Source organism: Strigops habroptila, chromosome 3 (genome assembly GCF_004027225.2).
Source record: "Strigops habroptila isolate Jane chromosome 3, bStrHab1.2.pri, whole genome shotgun sequence".
Classification (NCBI taxonomy): Eukaryota; Metazoa; Chordata; class Aves; order Psittaciformes; family Psittacidae; genus Strigops; species Strigops habroptila.
Window position 1 is genome coordinate 34,682,349 of NC_044279.2, and position 25,832 is coordinate 34,708,180.

Consider the following 25,832-nt stretch of genomic DNA (forward strand, 5'->3'; position numbering starts at 1 on the left):
ACACTGCAAAAAAGGATCAGGAGTATATAAGGATTGGAAACTGGATACAAGTCAACAGTGTGCTGCTGTTGCAATGAAGGGATTTTAGTAGGAAAATGGTATGTAACAAACAGAAGGCAACCATCCTGCTGTACACTAGAGTGGCATCCACTGGAGTCCAGTTTTCAGCAGCACACTTTCAGAAAGATGCAAATAAGCCAAAGGAAATGCAGAAGACAGCAATAATGATGAAATGGTTTAGAAAACACAAACTGCATAAAAGAGGTTGAAAGAACAGAGTATTTTTAGGCTGGAAAAGTCAAAATGGAAGGCAAGATCCAATCCACCATTGCCACTCCATGTTCTGTCACAATCTTCATGGCTCAGCTGGCTCCTACTGAGTACGCCTCTTTTCCTAGTCAGTTGAAAAAAAAAAAACAAACCCAAAATGAAAGAAAAAAGAGATAATCTAGACTAAATTCTTCCATATTAGCAGCAAACCAATAGCTGGGTGAATTAAAACAGAAACAGCCAATTAACTTTGACAAGCCAATTGTCCCATCTTCCCCACCTAAATGCTGATTTCTTTCATCTTTTCTTAATAATCCTGTGCCTGTAGTATGTAAATTAATCTGCCTTTGAAAAAGTGCAACTAGACATCACCAGCTAGATTTAGTTCAGTGCATGATTTATTAATTTTGACATTTATGAGCATAAATTGATTTATCATTTTTAGGACCAGATACTTAATAATATGCATAATCCTTAAAATATGCAAGATAAAGATAAAAATACAGCCTGTTGTCAGGAAGCCATTCTAAATTAGCTCCAAAATCAAATGAATTGAAATGATACTTCTCAGCTGATTTCTGCTTTTTTGATGCTAGTTCGCTCTGATAGTACCATAAGCAAATTATGCGTTTTCACAAATGAAACATAGCTCATTTGTGGCACTTGAGCACAGTAAAGTTCCTTTCAAGAACTGAAGTACATGGTAATAACCTTTACATCTTACCAGCTGACTGTAGATATATAAAGAATTTTAGCCGAAATCATATTCCCCTGTTTACATTGGAAGATGAAGCTGGAGGAATGGCACCACATTACATCACCCTGTATGCCATGACCTAACTGTAGCCCTACAAAGCTGACCGTTCGGTCATATAATGGTGTTTCTCTTCAGATATTTTAGAGTAAACTTGTACTTCCTTTTCAGTTTTGGTTTTCTATTTCTGAAGAAACCATCTCCAGATTTCAGAGCATATTTCCCTTGCAAAAAAAGTCATCTTCCTTCCTTCCTGACATCTGACTAGGACAGAGTGACGACCCACTAAAACAAATAAGAACTGAAAAGTTACTAGGAGTTCTAGCAGTGAATTTTTTTTTTTTCCTAGTATTTTTTGTTTTCTCTTTTGGCTGCAATCTGACGTGACAGCACAAGATCTTAATTATTTGCTAAGGAATCACAGATAAACAGATAGCAAACAGATAGACAAATAGAAAGAGAAAAGCAGTAAGGTAATTGCTTCTAACGGGGGGGGGGCAGGAGTGGCGGTCAAGTAGGCAGAGATTGTAAATGCTTCTATATGAGATTGTTTCTTTTTCTTATACCAGAGTTTCTCCTATTCACAGTTACCAATGCAGCAAGCTCCACTTTTTATGAGAATTTGAAACATATCATTGAAGTGAAGGAGAAAGCTCTTGAAACAATGCAGTGTTATCAGCTCCCAAGCTTAAAGCCCAGAGTAAAAAGGAGAATGTCAGGAGAAATCAGACCAGGTTGAGCAGCCTGAGGGAGGTGAGGCTGCTGCAGCTCCACAGCCTGGACCCAGCCAGTGATGAGGCTGAGCATGGACTTCCAGTAGTCACACACAGAGCACATGTATGCACCACATATATACAAACACATACAGCTATCCACATGCACAGCACTCACACAAACACAGGCAGCACCAGCAGCCTCATCCTGCTCCCCTCTCTGGCTCAGCAGAATAGAAGACCACTAGAGAGAATGTGAATCTGCAGAAAGTTGAGGCAAATTCTGAACTGACGGGAGAGGGTTCTTCCATACAAGCAGAAGAAAACAGATAAGGATTTATGGACCTGGTTTGGTTTTGAAAATAGAGAAAACATGTACCCCACTGAGAACAGTTATGGATTGAGTTCTTGTTCACTACTGCTGTATTACAAAATTTTCAAAACTGCAAATGCAACATGTGATACCATGGATACGTTGGGGTTTTTTAATAAAAGGTTACCAAAGCAGACAGTGGGCACAAGCTCAAACTAGTTTTTGGGAAAGTTACTTTTTCATCCTAGTTACCCAAATATTTGGTTGGGATTGTCAAAACAAAATAAGGAAAAATATATTCTCAACCATGACTTGAAAAAAAACTGGGACTGTGATGTTTATACAACACAGCAGGTGCTCTACAGTTCCCAACAAAGCAAGCCTGCCAGATGTTTGCCAATTTATGCATGCCTCATGCCATGGCTCTTTGCAGCATTTTGTATGTAATGGAAGAGAAGCTGGCACAAGAGGAAGGCAAACAAAAGGAAAGAGTAATAGAAATGGATGTTTTGAGCAATAGAATAGGGAAAAGATGTCAAGTCCATTTTGTCAGAAACTTTCTCTATACTAATATTCCCTGCATAAAGATACAATAAAAACCCTTTTTTCTAATTAGACTTCTTACAAAAATACAAGTGAAAAGTTTACTTAAAAAGTTCTGCAGTTTCCATCCTTAGAGATTTCTAAGACTAGTCTGGATGAAGCCCTCAGTAACTTAGTCTGATCTCAGAGGTGATGTTGCTTTCTGCCAGAGGTTACACTGGAGACCTCCTGGGGTTTCAATTGTCCTGACTGAATTGAATGATCCTAAAAAACTTTGTACATCAGAAAGTTCATTTGCATGTCTGAAAGCAGCCAAGATGGTGGGCAGGTTCTGAAAAGTTTGTAAACATGTCATGTCTACAGATACTTCTTTTCAGCTGGCTATAAGTCACAACTGTGGATAGATGCATGGTGTAGAAGTTTGGGGTGTTTTTACCTCAAGAACTTTTGAGTTCAAACCTCAGTCCCTTGAGCCTGAACCCAAATTATCTTAGAATGTCACTTTGTGACAAATGTTGGTATAAATGTCATCAAAGTATGAAAGAAGAAGAGGGTGATTTTCAGGGAGGAGCCATACACTCAGAGGAGCTGTCAGCCTCTTTAGCTGGTGTGGATGAGGCAACAGATCTTGGACTTGTAGCAATAGCTCCTCTCTCGACAATGATCTATCGTAATTCAAGAGCAGACTCTTGGAGTACTTGCTTTTCTAGGTTGCCTTAACAGTGTTGCTTGCAAATTCATTGTTTGTATAATTTTTTCTAATTCACTGTGACCTTCTGGGATGGACTTCTGTCAGCTAAACCTACTTTCCACAGCATGAAGGGTATCTGAAAACTGGTGAGAATTACGACTGTGCCAAGGAGCTTTCCATTGGTAGAAAGATGGGGAAGGCAGAATTGCCAGCTCCCATGATATCCTATTTAGTGTAATGGGTAGGAAGGAAAGTTCACAGTAATGGTGCTGAAACGGTGCACAAAGTCAGCTGATTATAAACTGGAGATGCTGCTTGGGAACTGTTTAACCAGCAATAAGAAGCAGAAATGAAAAGCCATAAACATCTGGATGCACCTGAGTAAAGCTCAGATGTAGCTAAAACTCTGCTTGAGCTATTCCTGTTTAATTTGGTTAGCTCATACCATACTGCTTGTGAATGGTTCATATTTTTATTCCTAGTTCCTTTAGCCTTACCTTAAAATTTTCTGTAAATGTGGAAGACAATGTAAAAGATACACAATAATGCAAGAATTCAGAGCAATCAGAACAATTACTGACAAAATTATGTCCCTTCCATACATATAGCATTTTGAGTATTGAAGAGAACAACAAAACTTAATGTGTACAAGATTCTGATTTGCATTCAGGTGAGCAATTGATGCCCTTTAAAAGCAGTCATTCATAACACAGGAAAATTCTCACTATGCTGAACATGCAGAAGCTGGTGGGATGCTCGAATGACGTGCTTGCTTTGTGAGGACATGAAACTATCCAAAAGTAAATATGTTAAAAGTAATGTAGAGTTAAGGAGGGTTTTGTTGTGTGGGAGATTTACACTTCCTAAAGTTGTCCTGAGAACAAGGTTGTTCTTTCCATTTAAATTATGTCCATGGCAATAAAGAGCTGTGAAGCAGTTAACAAAGCATTTATTGCTGGTGGACATACATGAACCAAAAAAGGACAAATATACATCTTACTTGAAAAGTCATATAAAAGTTGTGTATAGACTCTTTCTTGTCTTGTTGGTTGCCATCTCAGTAAGATGGTTAAAATGGTACATAAATTTCTTACAATGGTATGGGATGTCTTTATCTTTGTCTGTCCATGAGTGAGTCTTATTTCCCTTCTTCCAAGAAAGTAAGTTATATATTACTATATGTTATATACTATTACAGTTTGTTTTGCAAAGATGAATACAGACTAGGGAATTTAAATACTAGAATATGCACATACAGAACACTAAATACAGCTGGATGTTGGTCACGAGTCTATTTTTTGCACTGGTTGAGACTTTGTATATTAACTTCCAATCAGAATCTGCTATGTATGTTTAAAATCCTTTCAAGTTAAACAATTTCACTACCCTCTCTAGAGGGTAATCTTTATCTAATCTAAAATTTGTATGTAATACAAGTAGATCAAATAATGGCACATATTTTGTTTGTTGCTCAGGTGTGATACTCATTAATATTTTTAGCTGGTATTTTTCATTAACATATATTAGATTACCTCAGTTCACTTCATGACGTGGACTGAGGAGATTAAACATTGTGGGGGCAAACAAACACTCTTTGAGCCTCATTTCTTATGCTTTCACGAAGGGTAAATTGTAATGGTGATGTAACCATAAAAAAAAATCTCATTTGTTTGCTGAGCATTTTAAGCAAGATCTGCCTTAATCCTTTTGGTTATACAACTGATTACTAAAGGTACTGAAAACTAAAAGCTCTGCCAATCCACTAAAGAGCTAAGTGAAATTTAGTGCTAGAAAAATAGTGCCCACAGATCATACTGCATGTTTCTGTCCTACAATAAAGAGTCATCTTAAAAGTGAAGACTAAAGACTTCATGAACATTTTACCTTTGCGATAAAGCTGCCAGTAAAGTATGTTAATGAGGATGACTTTGAAATACAAATGTTCATCCAAGAGAAATGAGTGAAAGAGTGAACAAACTTGCAAGATCCACTGGGGGGAAAAAATCCGTGGGAAATGGAAACCACACTTTGATTCAGAGCCAGACTGCAAGGAATTAGGCTAATTTGTAATGGTTATTAGGCTTTTCTCTGGCCCACGTAAGGCTTACTGGAACTACAACCAGCACACAGACAGTGAGCAAAATACTTCCAGCCTGTCCTCATAAATTTGTCTAAAAAGCATATAGCACTGAGTACCCACATTCTACTGATTATAACTTCTCACACAAGAATGCTTTCAGGGCCATCCCAGGTTTACTTGTAACGTATGGAACTGTATGAAGAATAGCTACATGACGCACCATGGGGAACAACTCGTCTTAATGTGATAGGGATTTTTGTTGGCTAAGCGCATTCACCAGTTCTGTGTCTCTGCTGTGAAGTCAAAAGCGGAATCCATTGGAAGAGCTTTCTGTAAGTACAACCCGATGTTAATCATATAGAACCAACTTTTAGAGGGGCTGAGCCAGCTGTCAGGCACCAAAGCATCTGCATCACCAAGGGTAGGAGTATTTCTTGTGGAGTGGGCTTCATATACTGCAGTGTACTCCACATCACTATCACAGCACCTAGAAAGCTATGCAGTTTCAAGGTGAATGCAAGCAAGAAAAACCTGGCATACCTGTGAATGCTTACGTCTACAGTACACATGCTGATTTAGATCAGTCATTGATTGCAAATGCTTATATTTTAATGGAAATAACTTTAAAACCTTCTGTATTGATATAACGTTTTTAAAGGATGGTGTGTCTAATTTATTTTAATTTCTATGTTGAGGGGACTGCTAATCTGCACTTAGTCTACTGCATCTGATATATTTTATGAGTTTGACTGTATAAGGGTTGATTTGTCAAAGAAAGTATTCATTTAAGTGCAAGCATCTATGCTTTCTACTTCAGGGACATTGAATGCTATTTAATTGGCTTGTGCAGGTTGCTTGCTGATTTTTGATACTTTAATAAAACCCTTTGGCATTACTGTAGTTTCCCATTTCCTTACAATTAAGCAGAAAACAAGTCCTTAATACAAATGCAGAACTTTATTAAACTTACAAATATATGCAATAAAAATATTCCAGGTAAGTGCAGTTTAACCTGCTGATTGCTAATAAGGTATAAAAGTGTTTTTTTTAAATGACCAAACAATGCTTAATATAAAAAGAAAAAAAGGGGTCAAGAGTTAATTAAAACTAAAGCACAGCTTGTAAATAAGATTTTAAAACTTCCTACAGACAAACTGAATGGCAGAGATCTCTGTTTTCTTCCCTGTACCTACCTTTTCTCTTATGCACAGCATGGAGCCATACCAGAGCTGAACAAGTGAGGAGTACTTGCTCTGTTCCTCCTGCAGTTACTTGAGCTGTGCATGCCCTAAAATATGTGAATTTAGATAGTAAATCCCATGTCTGGGTACTTGTTTGTTCCCCACCTGAAGGATTACCAATATCATACAACACCTTCCCCAGTTCTTTCTGCATCATTTCACGATGTTGTACAGATAGAAAGACCATAGCAAAATCTCAGCCTGAGGAGGAAATTAAGTGCATTTTGTTGTGCCTTTCAACTGAAACAAGCTATAAAGATGCATTTGGGCCATTTGGATTAGGCCATTTTTTGGGGTTGGATGGATTAATTTGAGAGGCCTGATTTTGCACTGTCCTGGTGAAGTACTGCCACTCCACTGCAAAGTCATATGCCTGTTTGATAGCTTGTGAAGACTCGATGGACTTGCAGATGTGGGAGCACCTGGGAACTGGGAGACGGGGGGGGTTGGGTAGGCCTCACTGGCAAATTTCAACCCTGATCAGCCAGAGAGGAGGATGAAATTGGGCAGTCTTTGCTACATGCATGCTTTATGCATGTTTAAGTAGGTGCTGATAAAGGCACCATCTCTTGCCCATGTTGATCTGTGTTGTACTATGTGTATATTTGTGTCTTCAAAGTACATGCCCAGCCTTGCTACAGCCTGGGTCTGGAACTGGGACCATCAGTTGCCATGTCTGGCAGACTGGGAGGAGAAACCCTCTGTGTCTTAAAGCCCTGAGTATCTAGCTTCCCCTAATATTACTAGAATCTCAGTTTTTCATGCATACACCCATGTGACACTGTGATGAGGAGAAACCTGGCACTGCTGGGAATACTTTAGCATGAACATGAGTCGCCGTAAGAGAATTTCCTAATCTACAGGCAAGCTATTTTATACTGGCTAGTGTGTGTGTGGCCAGAAATGTTCTTCACTGATGGTGAGGCTAGTCATCTGTCCCAGGAGTGGTTGGCTCATAGTAAGGAATATGAACATGGACAGAAGTCCTTACAGTTCTGCTGGTGATACCAGGACTCCTTCCCTTCCTTGCAGAAGAAAAAACAGTACAGTCTAGTTCTATCAGAACTGCAAAGCATAATGAAAGTTTTACTGCAAAGAAAATATGATTCTACCATTAAATATATATATATGAAAACAGAGCAAAGCATAGCACATAGATCCCACAGTAGATTTCAATAAAGCATGGTTGCATATTACCATATTATTGATGGCAGTACAGCACCGCATGGTACTGCTATTCCTTCATCATGTAGTCCAGACCACAGGCCCCGTAACATCTACTCCCACTCAGTTTTCTGAAAAGTAAATCAGCTCATGCTGCTGGGCAGATTATTGCTCCTTCTCACACTAGCTCGTTGCAAACTGGCTCCGGCATCTCTGCAGTCTGTGTGGATCCCCCAAAGTGCACACAGATCAGCACACTCTGCAATATTAAACTCCTCAGCTCACACTCTTAGGCATTCACACAGCAATTTTTGTTGTTACTGTGAATGAAGCATGTTGAAATTCTAAGCCTACAAGCACCAATATTTCAGCCAAACTCATTTGTGCACTTAGTGGTTGATCCACAGCCCACTAGAGACAATAGGAAGACTGCCATTAACTTCACATCAGGCTCATAAAAAATGAGGCAGGTAACTCCCATTAATGTTAATGAAACTCATGTATATAAATCACCTAACTGCTGATGGAAAAAAAAAACGTTTTCCTGTTCTGCTTTTACACAGCTTCCACAGTCTGTGATATTCATCCTCTTTCAATACCATTGTGAAGACAAAAGGTTTTTCAACAGCCACATCTTTCTAATGATTTTGCTTTCTGTCAACATGAGTCAAGCTTCATGTAGACAGAACACCTTTAATCACAATCATGAAATCATTACAGTTTATCATGGCCATGAAGAGAACAAAGATTACTATTCCCCCTTTTTTTTTTTCACCCCTCTGCCTCCCAAAAGATGGGTTTTTCACTTCCTTCTATAATTGCTTCATGTTGCCTTTACATCATACAAAAGCCCTACAATGAAGACATACAGAGACATACATATGCAGAATTATAAAGCAGCGTACAACAGGTCCTATTTGCTTTAGCTTACCTTTCCTCTCTAGACAGTGAGTATGTCCTGGGTAGGCAAGAATTAGTGTATCCATAATCTTTCAAACTCTTAGTGTATTACTAATTCTGGTCTAGTATATTAGTCCCTAGTGGGCTTTTGTACAGCTTAAAACTTTTTAACCACTCATTATTTCTACACACACACAAACAAAAGGAGCTTTCAGATGTTCAGTGTTTTCTAACTCTTTCTATTCGTATAAATATATATGCAAAAACTTTAAAACAAAAAAATTATTTTTTTAAAATAGAAGGTAAAAATACAATACGGTATTGACCTCACTAATATTTAAATTTGAGAGGAATTTTAATGGCATTCCAGAGGCTGTATTTTCCTGTATATTTCAATAATGACAGATGGTCAAGACACAGCGCAGGAAAAATGAGCTACCGCTAATGACTTGACACCAGCAAAGAGGTATTAGGATTCGAGAAGGCATTGCAAATGGATTTTTAGTTTTCAAGACTAAACTGCAGCTGCTCTGCTTCACCAGGTTTAGTCTTTCTTTGGCTGCTTATCCTTAACTCCTTAATGTGACACATTAATTATAGCCCCTCATATATTCCATTCTTTCAGGCCCTGTGTCTAGAAATGTTGCCACTCAAATAGCAAAGTGCAAGCTTTCCATCATCCTAATAGTTAAATAATGGCAAGGCTATGCAATTGAAACAGCATGAAAGGTCACCTTGACAACACTCTGACTGGTAAAAAGTAGCTTAAGGCATCATAGTTCTTTATGGTGAATGAGTCGACTGAGTGTATGACTACTCAGGATATTTTAATAATATCCAAGTGTGACAGAAGGTAAGAAATGCCATTTTGGAATTGCTGCACATGATCAAATACTTCAAATTTAAAGACAATATTAACAAAGCACGTTTTTGACTATATGGACCAACCACAAAGGGAAGACAGGCAGGAGGCTGAACCAGTGATAGCGTTTTTGGAACAGCTGGCAAAGGTAGTCAGTATGAACTTTAAACCTGAGCAGACGTCCATAAGAAGCTTCAGTCACCAGCGAAGTTGTCAGGAATCTCTATTTTCAGGATTTAAGGAGCAGAGGCATGGAGAAAAGACCTTGCACCAGGACTTTGAGAGGAAAAGTTTTATGCCAAATACCTTTCATAAATTGCCTTTTGTATCTGTTTTATGCAAGACAAAGAGCAGGACTGAATTTCATGTATTCCTTTGTTGAGATCAGGACCATGTAATTCCCACAATTATACAGCAATATGATATCTCGTGAAACTGTAAAGGACTTCTAAGTTTTTTGTCACCTGTATTTAGTTCTTACCCAAGTCCTTGGAGTTTCATATGCCCTTTCATCTAGGTGTTCACAGCTTAATTTTCTAAATCATTTAGCTACAATGCTTAAGACCAGATTTCCCTGGGGAATAACTTCACTAAAGACAGTGGAACTAACCCGGGTACAAACGCCTTGAACTTCGTTTTCTGTTTCCTTTCAGAACTGCTAATTGCAGAAATTGATTGGTTTGAGGTCCTTATGTTACATGCTTTTACAAAATGTGAGGTAAGCTATATGGACTTGGGCAATAAACACATCATTAACAGAACTCCAGTAAGCACTTTAGCTCCCAGTCTTCTGCCATATCTGTATTTCCTTCCAAAGACATAAAAATGGTTAAAATACTTGCTACTTTCCTTATCCATTAGGAACATTAGTTAAAGCTCAGAATTTGAGATATCCCAGATATTGCATTGCATACATCAGTACTTAAGGATCCATCTTTCGAGTAGATATTAATCTTTTATATTAATATTACTACTGCACAAATTTCTGAATAATCAAATTTGAATCAAAGCAAAGGGCTGGAAATTCTGAATGATGGAAACCAATCTTACACACAGGAGCTATAACTTCCTTCCTTAACCTGAGCAAGGTCTAGCTCTTTGCCTGAGAGTAATTAAATCCGTACATCTTCAAAGCTCTTTTACTACTTTATCATCTAGTTTCTATTGCTGCTACTGACAGAGTGGAAAAAACACAACATTATAATGAAAGACTTATAACCAAAAGAGCATTTTCCTGCAGTGACTAAAAAATCACTAACCAACGACTCTATTTTTAAAGGTGCCACCAGTAGCTGACAGAGAGGCTCATACATACATAGCACAAATGAATAAATTGTAACAGGACAAACACATAAGAAGCTGCAAAATACATCTTTTAAGTGCGTTGTTCAGACCTGTGTAAAATGGTGAATTTTAAAATTTCACCTAATAATAAATGTTTATTCTTTAGCTGTCAGAAAAAAACATATAGAACAATCAGGGTCATCTAATTAAGACAAAAGCATGTACGGTAAAGCATGTTTTGCTTCCTGTTGAGGCTTGTCAGAGCAACTATTCTGCTCTGAAAGGTGCAAGGCAAGTGGTGCAGCTTGCCAGCAGCATACTGTGCAACTCTGACTTAGATGAACAGTATGGTAACAAGAGTCCAACTTCAGCAGTAATGGAGGAGGGTTGGATCTGAATTTCTAGAGGTGCTCTCTCTAGACAGGACACTACATGTTGACTCTAGACAGGGATATCTGCAGGCAAATACACACATGTCTACTACAGTTGCTACTTAAGCAGCCATTTGTGTCTCCTCTTAGAAAGGCAACCTAGGTGGAAACATCCTGTGGACATATATGACAATTTAACGTCTGTAGAGCCACACTCCAAGAGATGCTCACACTGTTTCTCTGTGTTCTTCCAACGTTCATTTTGGTATGACATTTGATTCAACTCCATGCAATAAAAAATAACCTGTCAATTCTTTCTTTGGGAGCTGGGCAACAATGATGTCTGCAGAAGTGTTTCTCTAGCTGACAGGCCATATTTCAGCAGCCACTGCAGTAAAGTCATGGTGTTCCCAGACAGAGGTCTACCCACCTTTCATCTGTCCACTGTGTAACTTCTGCTAGCGCCCACCTCCTCCATTGGGACTCCTTATAGTACACCAAACGCTCTCTGTTGAAACCAGCTTCATGGTCAGTATTGAGGAAAAAATGAGAAAAAACTTACCATAAAACAGGCAAGAGCCATAAGTGTAATTAAAAACGCATCACAAACATCAGTGTATAATATTTTGTGCTTTACTTAACTATAAGAAAGGATAAAGAATTAATTCTTAATATTCAGTAATCATTAAAAGAGCTCTATGCTTGACAGGATCCCCATCCATCAGTCGGCTGAGCTGGATTCAAGAAACTTTATCACTTCTTTTTGTGAAACACAGACAAGTTACTCATAAACGTCATTATGCTGACACTGAAATCACAAACCCACAACCAAAGGCCTGATCCTGCCAACAGATTTGTACAAGTGGAACTTTGACTTCTCATCATGCCTATTAGTGAAGAGATCTTACACAGTTATAGTTTAACTGAATTTTGGAAAAATAATGTAGGAAATACAGAGTTGATCTCAAATTAGCAGCAAAATTCCCACTAGCGCCGCTAAAGCCAGGCTTTAACCCATCATCTGTAAGTGTCTGTGAATGCACTGAGATAACAGTTCCATAAATGTAGATCTCCCTATGAAGTGGAAAGAGAGAGTTTGAACTTTCTCCACTAAGTTTGCCTGTGCACAGAGGTCTTTTATAATATACATTTAAATACACAATCTGTTTTACAACGTTTTCCATCATCTCTCCTCTCCATATGTTCTCCCACTAGGAATCTAATGAGTTCTACATATGAGGGAAGACAAGGGAATATGCCTGAAAAATAATTCCAGCAATTACAGCATATGGAGGCATTGTTTTTGAGTTGCTTTTGCCATGAAGTCAGAGCATCTGGGACCGAATTCTTTCTACCTGCCCATGGACATTAGCAAAACCATCATCTTCCATTTGTAAATTCTGCTGATGTAATCTGCCACACAGAGAGGACCATTTCATCAGCTTTATGATCAGAGAGCATATTGAAACACAGACCATTTATAGCTAGGAAAAAATGCTTCTGTTCAGACTGAAATAATAGTTTAAGCTGGAAACCATTTTAAGAGAAAATGATAAGACACATCATCTCTCTCTTCTCTCCATGAACTACAAAGAGCCTGTGTTCAGCCACTATTTATTAAGAAACTTTTCTCATCACTATTGAAGTTTTGTAAGAACTGACTGGATCCCAGGAAAAGAGAAAATTACCAAAGAAAAGTAAAAAGAACAAAAACAGAGAGAGCCAAACTCCACGTCAGTAATAAGAAGGATTATATTCTCTACACCCAAATATTGGCAAGGCATACAGAATTAATCGTAAAGAGAGAAACAGACTAAGACAATTCCTTTATATGGAGACATGGTGTACATTTTGTGAGTTCTAGATATCAGATCTAAATACTAAGACATAAGGCTGGAGAATTCTCTGCTGATGAAACCATACTGCAATGGTTGTGCCTAGCCTGGCATTCCACTAACAGCAATCAGAGAAATAACAGTCATTCTCTTATGCAATAGTTTCCACCTGTCACAATCAGTGGTCCTCCTGCTAGATGGTCTTGAGTTAGTTTTGGATTAAGAGATGTTGGCAACACTTGTCATCACCTATCAAAACAAACTTCTGAGAAACTCAGCCTTTTCATGTACTATTTCTTGTAATCACTGCATAAATAGTGCAGATGAATACAGAAAATGAAAAACAGCCATGGAAGACATTTTTGCTGTCATTTGCAATGACTGACTGTTAAGCAGTATCAGAAAGTTACATAAGCTCTTACAGAAACAAGATAAAAATGCAATTTTGAAATCTTTCCTCATTCTATAAAAGAATAAATAGAAAAGTTTCTCAGGGTACAAATCATATTATGAAGACTAACAAAGTGATTAGGTAATTCTTATTATTCAATTTAATAAACCACTGAAACCATGAGAAACCATTCAATGCCATCAGATTTTTTTAGGTGTGACATATTTGATACAGAGCTAACTATTGGTAAAAAGAACTAGAGATTAAGGCAACACTTCTCTTACAAGCCAAAATTGCTCTCCTTTTCCTTGCCAGGATCTTGGTTAACAAAAGATGTGTGAAATTCAAGGCACGAAGGAGGAGGCAGTAAATCAGCAGAAAAGGATGCCAATCACATCTTGTTTTGTTGTTATAGACATCCATTCATTACCTGGAAACTAGAAAAGCCAGCTATACAATTATAATGAGCAAAAAACACCTGCATATATTTTTATGAAACCTAACAAAATAACATGCTTTATAGTAGATTTTTAGTTTCAAAAAAAATCTATCTATCTGATGCACTCTGTCTCCAGTTTTAAAGCATATATAAGCTGCACTGGTTTGGTGAAGGACTGAGCAGAGTTGAAGGAGCCATGATTTAAAAGATATAGGATAAATAGGAAGATTGAAAGGATACAGAATAATAGGTGGATTTAAAGTTAGTAACAGTGGCACCTACAGCAGTGCTGTTTCAAGGGTTAGCACTTAGTTATGACCAATAAACCAGATACAACCAACATATGGTCTTGAATGTTTTTTTTAAGCTAAATTTTAGATTTATTAGTTCTGATTTGGAAATTTTTTCCCTAAGACTCATATCAGGATTTCCTTTATATTCTGTTGAACTGATCCAACTGATCTGAAAGGTTTGAATAAAGTCATGAGTTTTCTTTCCATGTTAGTGCATTGCCACATGGAACTGCAGAATAGGAACCCATGTTCTCCCGCAGTTCAGAGTTCTTGATGACTGCTGAATTCAAAGGGTAGCTTGGATTTCACTCTAATCATAACGCCTGATCATCTTTGTAATCAGATGAACTGGGCATATCAAATAATCTGGGAAGTAGTATAATACTACTATAGTAAAGAATACAGGAGTAATTGCGGCAGTATTCATCTCACATGCCTACAACATGAATGCCCACAGCTGATGTAGTCACCTACACTCCATTTGCAAAGGCAGCACTAAAACAGATACTATTGACAGCTGAACTATAGTTCACAGCTTGCTTCAAGATGCACAAGCAGAATTCACTGTTGATCTGGCTTGCTGGTTTCTTCTTCTTTTAAGCAGTTCAACAAATTAACCTGAAATGTAACCTTTTCAGGACCGCTTACCATGTTCTGCTGCTACAGAAATGATCTAAATGAGAATTTTTTAGGATTCCCATTTTGTGGAAAAAAAAATAATCCACTTCTATTCAGTCTGGCCTAAGAGCAGCAGAAAGCCCACCAGAATGTCCCATGACAATGCTAGAACAGTTGTGCTAGATATCAGTTTCCTTTGGAAAATGACCTTTCGAAGTGGTAGGATATATTCCCAGCTCTACTGAAGAAATACAAAATTAAGATAGCCCTTGAGATTCTTATGCACTGAAAAAGAATATTTTTTTCATGGGTAAACAGAACAGATCTCCAAAGTGCACATCCATAGAAAAAACTCTATTTTATATTACAATTTTATTCACTTTCTATGAATACTCACAACATTAATCTACTTCAGATAATCTATTCAGTATATTTGAAAATCCATTTATTTTCACTTATTGATATGCATGTGTACACTTGTATATTATACAGTATTTTCATTGTTGGCTTAAGAACAAAGAAACAAAGAAAACAAATATTGAGAAGCATGATGTAGTTTTTGACCAAAGAGAGGCTATATTCAGATTTTACAAAACAGCACATTTACACTTCGCACTGTCCCAGACAACCTCTTTAAGATGCTGCCTTCTGTCCTGCACCTGTTAGCACAAATCCATACAATATTTATCCATCCTAAAATACTGAGATACCTAGTTGCTGCTAGTTTATCCTAATTAAATTTTAATCAGAAAAGAGTATCTTTCCCCGCCAAATTTTTTTATTATTTCTCAGCAGAATGATAGAATATACTTCTCAATTTTATTCCCAACAGTCATTTATTTTATTTAAGCTCTTCTGTGCAATAATACAGCAGAGGTAATGAAATGGTTTTGGAACAGCAGGAGCTACTGTGATAGGCAGAGCACTCCAGGGTGTTCATCCATCATGGAACTTAATATATAACTACCTAGCCATGTCAATGGCTTGTGATGATAAAATCATTTCCCTCTTTTTCTGAGAGTCTGGTAACCACACAGGACTTCTAAATAAGCTCACCCTGTATATTTTTGACTACCATTAAGTGTGTGTGGTTTTCGTTTCAATGCACCAAAGCATACCGTCAGAACTCCCTCACCCTCTCCAGTCAGCATGCTTATGCAGTGTCACTAGATGGAATTGCCAAATTTCTGTTGTATCAATATTACAGATGGTACAATATACATTAAATGGAGTATAAAATTATACATTCTGTACTAACCCAGAAAAAAGCTCATAGATGCTTAAGGCCTTTAAATATTGAGGATTTCTTTTCATGTAACAGCACATCACTAAGCTCAAAAATTGCTACTGAAACAAAAATAAAAAAGTAAATGTGATTTTGCCAAGGATCAGATCTGAATTGGACGACTGCAAGCAAGCAAAATACCCACAAACTGTAAATCTGAGAGGGCACTAGGGCTTTTTCCCTTTATAGCAAACAGACTGAGCAGACATCTACATAAGCACCCAACAGTACTTAGGTTCAAGCAAGAGATTTTATTTTTTAATAAAAAACACCCCCAAAATTCTGAATTATTACCATCCAATTTCATAATTGCAAAACATCCCTGCCTACCTTTATAAAAAGGGATGAATACTGTCATTGAATGCTTACCATGAATTTCAATGAACTAAAGGTTGGGAAAGTAAAGTACATATCAGGAACACTCATCTCCTTCAAACTAAATGGAAATGTGTATTTTAAAGTTATAAAATGCCTTATAATGGAAGTGGTAACTGAGTTTTGACCACTACTTTTTTAATCGCCAAAGAGCTGCAGTAGTTGGTTAGCCTTAGGGAAACATGTCAACCTGACTACACATTCTAATATTACCGATGTATTCAGATAACTATTACTTGTCAACAATAATTATTAACAATGTATATATATTTCCATTCCTATAACAAAAGCAACTTCAAGATGTTGAAATATGTAACTTTGAAAGCTCCAAGATTAGAATACAAATAAAAATGTCTAAAACTGTGCCATGCCAGAGGACAATTTCTGCAACAGAAATTTAATTAAAGCAGTGTGCAGTCCCATCAGCGATCTGAATGTGGACCAGGGTTCATTTTAGAGAGAAGGAACCAATACATTTTGGAGGTTGACTTCATCAAGATGAAAAGCCACTGGTCTGGAATGGAGAATCCAAAAGATTGTTGGTTTTCTGCACATTTTAAATATCAACTCTCGTGATTACAGCTGCAAATTCCTCAGCAAGTGCAATTTTACAAGTGTACACAGTTCAATCAGTTGAAATCTTTGTGACACAGAAGTTCCAAATAACTTCCCAGTAGTTTTGATCTCAAGGTTGTTGCTGATTACAAGCCAGGTTCTCATTGAAACAATTGATTCTGAAGGATACACCCCAGCAGTATAAAATTTCACTTCAAGGATTGCCTGGAGGAATGAAATTCCTGTGTGTTGTATTTAATGTTATCAGCCTTGAGACTGACTTGATTTGTCTTTAGCTATCGGGTTACCTGTAAAGAAAAAGAAAATCAGAAAATCAAAACTGTATATACAGAATCTACTTCCGAAGTACTGGAAACTGAGACTGAAATACAAGATCTGTGTCCAGCAAATCTCTTTCAATTGTTTTTAAATAAATGAATAATTCCCAGAGGTATTATATGGGATTGTTCCCCAACATAAATTCTGCCTTTAAGTGATTTTCTGGAATTGGACTTGACAAGATAAAACTGAAATGAGACATTGTTTAAAAATAGGATAAAAAAAATCTGAAGGTCACAAATTACCAACCCATGAATGTCAAAAGCATTGGTTTTAAGGAAAAAAAAACTGTATTCTGTTAATCTTTCTCAATGTTAGAACTTCTGTATGATAACAACTATGCTTTTAAAATGTTAGCCATTGTGTATAACAGTGACTGATACTGGAGATGGGCTGTTCCATTCTTTGCATGCTACTTTAAAACACAGTCATAGAATCATAGAATTGTTTAGGTTGGAAAAGGCAATGTCCTGTTAAGGGCTAAATGCATCCTAGCAAGCAATAAGCACTAAGTGGAGAAACAGGACAGAAGTCATGCATACCTAAACAAGAGAGAGATATCCTGTTATTCACAAGGTAAAAATAACTACCAAGGAGTTCACTTAGCGTGGTTTCACCCAACCTAACATGAAATAAGAGTGGAACGGAAGGACCACAGAGAAAGAGTGGGAGACAAAGCATTTCACAGTAATTGAACCTTCCTTGTGTCTGATTTGGATTTTAAATATTAAAAGAAAAAAAACTATTATTTAAAAAAAATAACATAACTGACGATTGCTGTGTCAGTGGATACAATTAATGATCACGTAACATTTTAGTATCAAATTGTGTCAGGGGACAACATCCCAAATGCTGAGGAGCAACCCACTGGAATGGTCACAGTAACACTTTACGACATCAAGGGGCATATGCTTTTCATTTTCTTCACAGAGAGAAGGATCATGCTCCTTAATGATGAAACATTCTTTTGCCTTCAGCAAAACTGAATACTGCATACAGCTCTTGTTGGCTCTGCAGAGCATGAACATAGAGCAGAATATTAAAAGGACTGTTCAAGGAGCTCATAACTTTGGTTTGCCTTCACCAACTTGATTCTAGGAACTGTACTTAAGAAGACAATAATAAAATTCTGTTTTGTGATTTTTATGAAACATGGTTTTCTTTATTACACTGCTCTTATTTTGTTTGGTTCTTGCTGTTGTAAACAGCCTCATGTAGCCTATTCTATAGTGGAAGATTGCTTGAAAAAATGATGAAGAATTAATTTAAAAATCAGGCAACATATTTCTATGCCCAGCACCAAAGCTCAAACAGCTGACACAGCACCTTATTGATATTTATATTTTGCTTTCTCGTAACAAGCTGGAATTCTACTCATGAATCCAAGTGCCACTGAGCTACATAATGTAAACTACACATCTTCTGATCGTGTCTGCAGATGGATTTTTATTAGCTTCACGTGAGAGCAAGAGATATTTGTCTCTCTATATATAGACAGACATAGAGATATATACATAAAAAACCTGTGGCAAATCAACAGATGCAAAGCACACCGAAGACAGATCAAAGGTGTGAGACTCCCAAAGAGGCCATAGAGATGCAGGGTCAAATCTTCTTACTTTTCCAGAGTAGACCAAAACCAAAGCAGAATCAGAGAACAGTTTCCTCAGAGGCACAACTGGACAGGCATGGTCACTGGAATTCAGCTGAATTCTCAATTTTGCCTACACACCCACAGAGTAGATATTTAAAAGAGAGGGTGCCAGCTGACTTCTGAGAGACCAAGTTGACTATGACCCAGCAATCTGCCTCACAACAAAGAAGGCCAATGGTATCCCAGGCTGCATTATACAATGTATTGTCAGCAGGTCAAGGGAGGTGGTCCCTCACCTTTGCTCAGTGCTGGTGATGTCACACCTGCAGTAGTGTGTCCAGTTTGGGTTCCCCAGTACAAGGGAAACATAGAGCTACTGGAGAGAGTTCAGTAAAAGGTCAGTAAAGCAAATAAGGGACTGGAGCACCTTCACATGAGGAAAGGCTGAGACAGCTGGAACTGTTCAGCCTGCAGAAGAGGAGGCTCAGGAGGGATCTCAGCAACATGTACAAATACCTGAAGGGAGGTGCAAAGAAGATGGAGTCAGGGTCTTTTCAATCAGTGCCCAGTGACCGGACAAGAGGCAATAAGCACAAACTGAAAGACAGGGGGTTCCCTCTCAGGAAACACTTTTTTACTGTGAGGGTGACATGGCACTATAACAGGTTGCCGAGGGAGGTTGTAGAGCCTCCTTCCTCGGAGGTATTCAAAAGCCATCTGGACACAGTCCTGGGCAACCAGTTCTAAGCGGCTCTGCTTGAGAAGGGGAGTGGACTTCCAGAAGTCCCTTCCAACCTCAACCATTCTGCGATTTATTATTTCTATTACATCCAGCTCTGCCATTGCATAGGCTAAGGTGATAAACTGCGGCTAGCAAAAAGCAGTACTTTCACACATACATGACCGCTCAGTTATATGGCTGTTTGGAAGTGCAAATGTCTTTTCTTTAGTCACAAAAAGACTCAGTAAAATCATAATCTGCACACCTATCTGCTCCACTTCCCCCCTCAACACCCCCCAGCTCTACAACTATGTGGTCAAAATATCCCTATAAAAGCAACATACACTGTTACATAGATTAAATAGGTGAGATAAAGAAGAAAAAACCCAGATAGCCATTCAAATCTCTGCTCTGTAACAGGTGGCCAATCATATACAAAGGTCATTTTGCTTATACAGACTGCACAGAAAGTCAAGCTGCATATTCCTAGCTTTTACGATTACATGATGGGAGTTTTTAACTGCTTTCCCCTGCCAGAATTTTCATTATTCTGCCTGCCCTCTTTTTCTTTATTGATTTGTCTTTTCTTTCTTTTTTTCTTTTTCTTTTCTTTTGTTCCCTTAACTTCCAGGTCACACAATGCTACTCTGAGTAACACACGCAGTGGTCCATGTTTGTCTCTAAGAAGGTAATACTTGTTATGTTATGCGGAAGCACAGACCAGATATTAACATAAATGGAAGTCATATACATACACATTAGGGAAAGAATAGGTCTCTCAGATGCTAAAGGCAGTTTCATAAAGAAGCAATGAAATTTTAGCTAATATGTAGTGTTTGTATTCCCAGAAATGCTTAATTTTGGATATAGTAAAAGCTATTTGGTTTGAGTGGCTGGGAAGCAAGCTATTGTGCCAAAGGTCTTTATAGGAAAAGGGGGACTGATGTATGTGTCTTATCTTTAAAATCCTAAGAGAACAGTAACACGCTGAATGGGTGCTAATCAAGTCTAATAAATTTTTCAGTTAATAATTAATATGTATGGAAAATTAACTTTGCTGCTGTTTAACAATACAAATGAAAAAAAAGGACATAAAACCTTTAGTATCCTAGGTGTTGATTTGAATTAATTTGTTCATTCTTGGAACATAATTACTCCCTTTATGCTAGTGTATTTTTTCACATGGTTGTTATATCATAAATACAATGCATTAGACTCTCTTCACTTTCTTGTACTACATATGCAATTAAAGTATAATTACTCAGCAGCTGCAGACTTTTTAATTTAAATTAGTGAGCGGCTGCTGTAAATTGTCTGCAACTGTATGTGAACTCACTTGTTTTATTTTAAAACAACAATATATAATTAAATGCAACTGAAGTTTTCCACATTTCTTCTGTTCACTAAATGTTTGAAACAGGTTCAGTCTTTGGGTAGAACATTTTTGCTGGGGCAACCCAGAATGGACCAGAGATGAAAAGACCTCAAAGGCAGCGCATTAGAAAAGCTACCAGCCCTGGGCAGCCTCCATAACAGTGCTGCTGACAATGGGTGAAAAATGTCCTCACTTGTGAAATCCCTACAGCTGATGAATACAGCAGATAATACCGTCTCTTCTGTAAGAATGGATTCCCAAGAAAAATCCAGCCTGATATTTTTACTCAAAATTTCCTTCTGCTTTGGAAGACGAAGGGAGGAAAATCAAGACTACAGGACGTAAAGAATGGCTGAGTGAATATTCCCTGAACAGTAAAGTACTTTTCCCTACTTTCAGGCACCTAAGCATGAAAATTACAAGATCACAGGTATAGTACAAATCTTCTGTTTCTTCAGAGAAAAAAATCTATCACTAATTATTTGCCAACTACAGAATAGTTTATACATGCAAATGAGGCACATAAGCAATTAGTATTTAATATTGTAAGAAGAAAACAGGTAGCAATATATTGTATATTAAAATAAGTGTGTACCAGAACATTTCCTAACACAATTTTGTACCTCAAGATTTTTTTGGATGCCAGCTCTTTTTTCTGTGTTTATCGCAAACCATACACAAAATCCATATTAAAAACAGACTCTTGAGTTTGCCAAGTCAAGAACTTGAAAGTTAGCAACTTGCCTCTCTTGCAACTTCAATTCTGTCTCTTTTCCACTGTGCACAGTAAACAACAGAACTTAGTGGGGAAGGACTGTTGGAAGGAAGCCTATTATAATGCTGTCAGGACTATGTAGCAATGCAAATAAAAAAAGGGCAAATTCTTAAGACAGTGTCTCTTCCTTCCACAGATAATTCAGTAGTACAATGGACCCTTTGTTCCAGGTTTTCCCCAAAGAAACAGAAAGACTTTAATACTGGAGATTTTCTTTTCACTTAGAACTGTTCCACCAACTGTACAGGACTGTGTGTGTGGTCACAGCCTGAGTGTCATCTAAGCACACTCAAGAATCATCAAGCTATCTTTTTTTTTTTTTTTAGCAAACCCTGAGCTAAGTGGAATTTCATGAGACAAAGAAAAGCTATCTTGTCACCCCTACCATTCTTCTATAAAATATTAAAAGCCTACGGGAAACAAAAATGGTGTGGGGATTTCTAGAAAAAATTAAAAGGATATCACAAATGTATTTAATGACCATCATGAGATAAACTAAATATGGAGAATGTCACAAGAATCCCTTAAATAAATGCTTGAGGAAAGAGGCATAAGAAATGGCTTGAAGAAATGCCTAGCTATGGATTGTCCTTCAAGACACTGAGATGAGACAGAGATCTTGTACCAAGACAGCCCTTAGTTGTATGCAGTATACATTTCCATCCATTTCATATCCTTATTTTTATATTATTTCTTATACTGAACATAAACAGACTAAAAAAATTATTAAAACACAGTTGACAATTTTGTTTTGGGTTTTTGGTTGTTTTTTTTTAGCAAACCTTTCCTAACAAGGAATGGACTTGAAGAAGGCTGTATCAGTTGTCTTTTTCATGATACAAATAACTTTGTTTCAGTATTGAATACCTAATATGAATATTACAATGCAGAAACAGAAGGGCCCATACAACCAGAAACAAACATCTGCCAATGCATTTTTTCCACTTATGCCCTCTGCAAATGAGGTCGAGGTTGGAAATGAATCTTTTGAACAGATGGAAGCACACTATTTCCTGGAACTTCAAAATCCAATGTGTTTTGCCATGCACTATCATTCATATGTGGCTTATAAAAGCAAATAACATTTTGCATTGCCACTTGTGCATGAACTGAAACAGTTCAACTTGTAAGCTTGGAAGGTGCTTCTGATATATTATTACTACCTTGTACTAGTGATAATCAAAAGTACTTTGCAAATATTAACAGAGGTCAGGCTCAGAACTTCCTCAAAGCTTGAGAATTCTAATTCATTTTCTAAAGAAATGGGAAAACTGGACAGAAGACCTGTTAATGAGCTTTTTTCCAAGAGGGCTCCTATATGCATAAGCAGCTCACAGTAGATATGTATGGATTTGGGTGAATATGGTATTTAGTTAGATTCATAGAATACCATAAGCATGCTAGATAAGTAAGTTTCTGGGGGCACAAGAAATCTTTTCAAAAGTAGGAAAAATGTTAAGGTCATTCAAGGGTATGCTTGATAAAGTAACTGCAGCAGAGAACTGCGAATTAGGAAATAGGCCCTTGTTTCAGTATCACAGACCACTATTTGACTTGGGCTAATGATAAAAGGCAAAATGTGAGTGATTTGTCAGTAGTTTGGAAAACAGATATTTAGTGATAACTGTACGGATTCATTTATCTTCAAGAAGGTTACATATTGATAGAAATTTTTTCAAGTCTCCAAATGTTTCATTCCTGCTCATAAAACTTTTTCACTACCTAGCTTTTGATATCAGGATTCGAGAGCTTTATATTTTTGCCTTAACTTTATTTTCAGCACTACAGTATAAAAAGCATTAGTCTAAACATGTTCCCAAGCCTGTAATGGAGCAATTTACAATTCTAGATCCTCAGGTCTATCCTTTGGTAAACATCTCTGCCTCATTTTATTAATTAAGCAGAACATTTCCCAGTACACTTAAATGTTTCAAATGTTTCCCATGTCTTTGATAACCACAAGAATTAAGTTTTTACTGCTTTCATACTTTTATTATACTGTGACTAATCAGAATTGCATTTGTGAAAATTCTTGTGCTTAGGACCTTCCATTAAAAAGAAACAAACATATTGAAAACTCTTTTCACACAACGCCATTTGAAGTATAATCCTGTATTTCTTGTTTCCTCACTGCTCTTAATGATTTCAGCAGGAGATTTTTGGTTATAAAGTGAAGACCCCGATAATCAGTGTTAAAAATTTTAATTAAAATTAAAAGGCTTTGAAAACCTTTCACATGTAAATTGAGTTTTCCACTTGCTTCAAATAAAATTAGGACTGGAAGATAGGTAAAGGAAAAATACTTTGGAGCATGGCATACGTTCCTGAAACTGGCAGTTCTTTATCTGAAACATGGTTTTAAGATTAGTCAACACCTCGCAATCTCAGGAATATAGTGGAAATACCCCCTTCTCAGCTTCTTTTGAATTTTCAGTAATCCCCTATAGGATGCTGAGCTTTCAACAACAAAGCAACACCTAACTCGATGTACCAAGACATACTTCATTCTAAGTGCTGTTCTCTTCTCCAAAGCATCTGTTGCTTTCCCATGATAGTGACTTAAGTTCATCAACTGGGTCTTCGTTTGAAGGGAGGGTGAGTGAAGAAAGACATTTTAAGGCTCCCAGAAGCATGTGACTGACAGACTGAGGCTGCTTAGGAGAGCAATGCAGTCTCTCCAAACACCCTCCAGAAGCTCTGCCCAAATAAGCCACGATTCCTGGGCATCTGCAGCAAACTAAACAACTACTGTGAGGAGTAAGGTACAACAATTCCTGTTAGTACTGTGTAAACCTGTATTTGTACACACCTGCTGCTCTGTGAGTAATAAACCAGGGCTGGAACACATTTTCTGGAGTGGTCTGACTCTTTATTCCTCAATGAACGTTCTGTCCCTTCCTTAGAATCCGACCAAGTCTAGGATTCATCACAACTAGTGCTCCGACGTGGAGCCAGAATATTTTGTGTGTGTGGAAAAAAACAAAAATTGTCATCAGGCACAGCAGAAACCTCCTTTCTCTACGTCTCCATTCGGACTCGAGGAGTTTTACACGTTTGCCTAAGAAACAAACACATGTCAAGTACTACACTGTTATGGAATTAGTTACAGAAAACAAAACTGGGATAGATGGAGTTTTCTTTAACTTACAAGGAAAAGTACAAAATGACAGGAAAAAACATATTTCAGAATCAGAGCAACTTCTCTTAGCAAAAGAGCATGGTCTCAAAAACACCCACAAGCAATAACAGTAACCCCAAAGGAAAAGGTTTAAATGTAGTCAAATTCAAACTCATTGATTTTTCAGCAAAATGCAATAGAAAATGATTGATAGCACTCATTTTTGCAAGTATAGCAGTAATCTTTAACTATGATAAAACAGTAATTAAAAAGTTCTTTGAAAATAAGTCCATGGATAGACCTGTGGTATAGAAAAGAGCCATGAAGTCAGAATACGATTCCTTACAAATGAAAGGTTTGAGTGTGTTCTTCCCATATATGTTTAAAGTAAAAATAAAAAAAAAAATGTTAAAAAACAAACAAACAAACCAAACAAAAATACAAGAAAGTTTAAAGTCTGAAAAAAAGTGAGCATTTTGAGAACTCTACTTACAGTTATTTCTATGGTTACAGTAGGTTACAGGAAAAACCATAAAGTAACAGATGACACATTTCAAAACACAAGATTCAATTCAGACAGCTAGTTCCTTATCTAGACATTTGAGGTAGTTTTTGGACCTGATGATAATGATTGCTTTCAAAAAGGGTTGCACAGCATCTCAAGAGATCACCTAATTCATTTAAATAATGCTTATAAAAAGATTACTATTTTCCTTTTCTTTTTCCTTTAGGCTTTTTAACTTAAATGTCGTGCTCCAGATCATCAGAAATATACATAACAAGATTAAACTCATAACTTTGATTACTTGTAGCTTTAATAAAATCTCTACACATTTAAATACTATGAAGCAAGTTTATATGGCTCTGTATTCACATTTCCTTGAACTCGATAGTTTACAAAATAAACTTAATTGATACAACTCACTGGGACAA

General features: G+C 37.2%; 1 protein-coding gene across 9 annotated transcripts in view; it reads right to left on the reverse strand.

The window, feature by feature from the left end:
* Window positions 1-15,115: 15,115 nt before the first annotated feature.
* Window positions 15,116-25,832, reverse strand: part of TAFA2 (TAFA chemokine like family member 2) — a 190,685-nt gene continuing 179,968 nt past the window's right edge. For 6 of the 9 annotated variants that reach the window (XR_003990606.1, XR_003990605.1, XR_003990601.1 and 3 more), the window contains 2 exons: window positions 24,591-24,839; window positions 15,116-17,285 (listed from right to left, as the gene is read on the reverse strand). Coding sequence is in view for 2 of the 9 variants with exons in the window: in XM_030479860.1 (XP_030335720.1) it covers window positions 17,274-17,285 (12 nt within the window). In the remaining 7 variants the exon portion in view is untranslated. The remainder of the gene's footprint in view (window positions 17,286-24,590; window positions 24,840-25,832) is intronic. The other 3 variants (XR_003990604.1, XM_030479860.1, XM_030479859.1) reach the window with 1 other exon arrangement.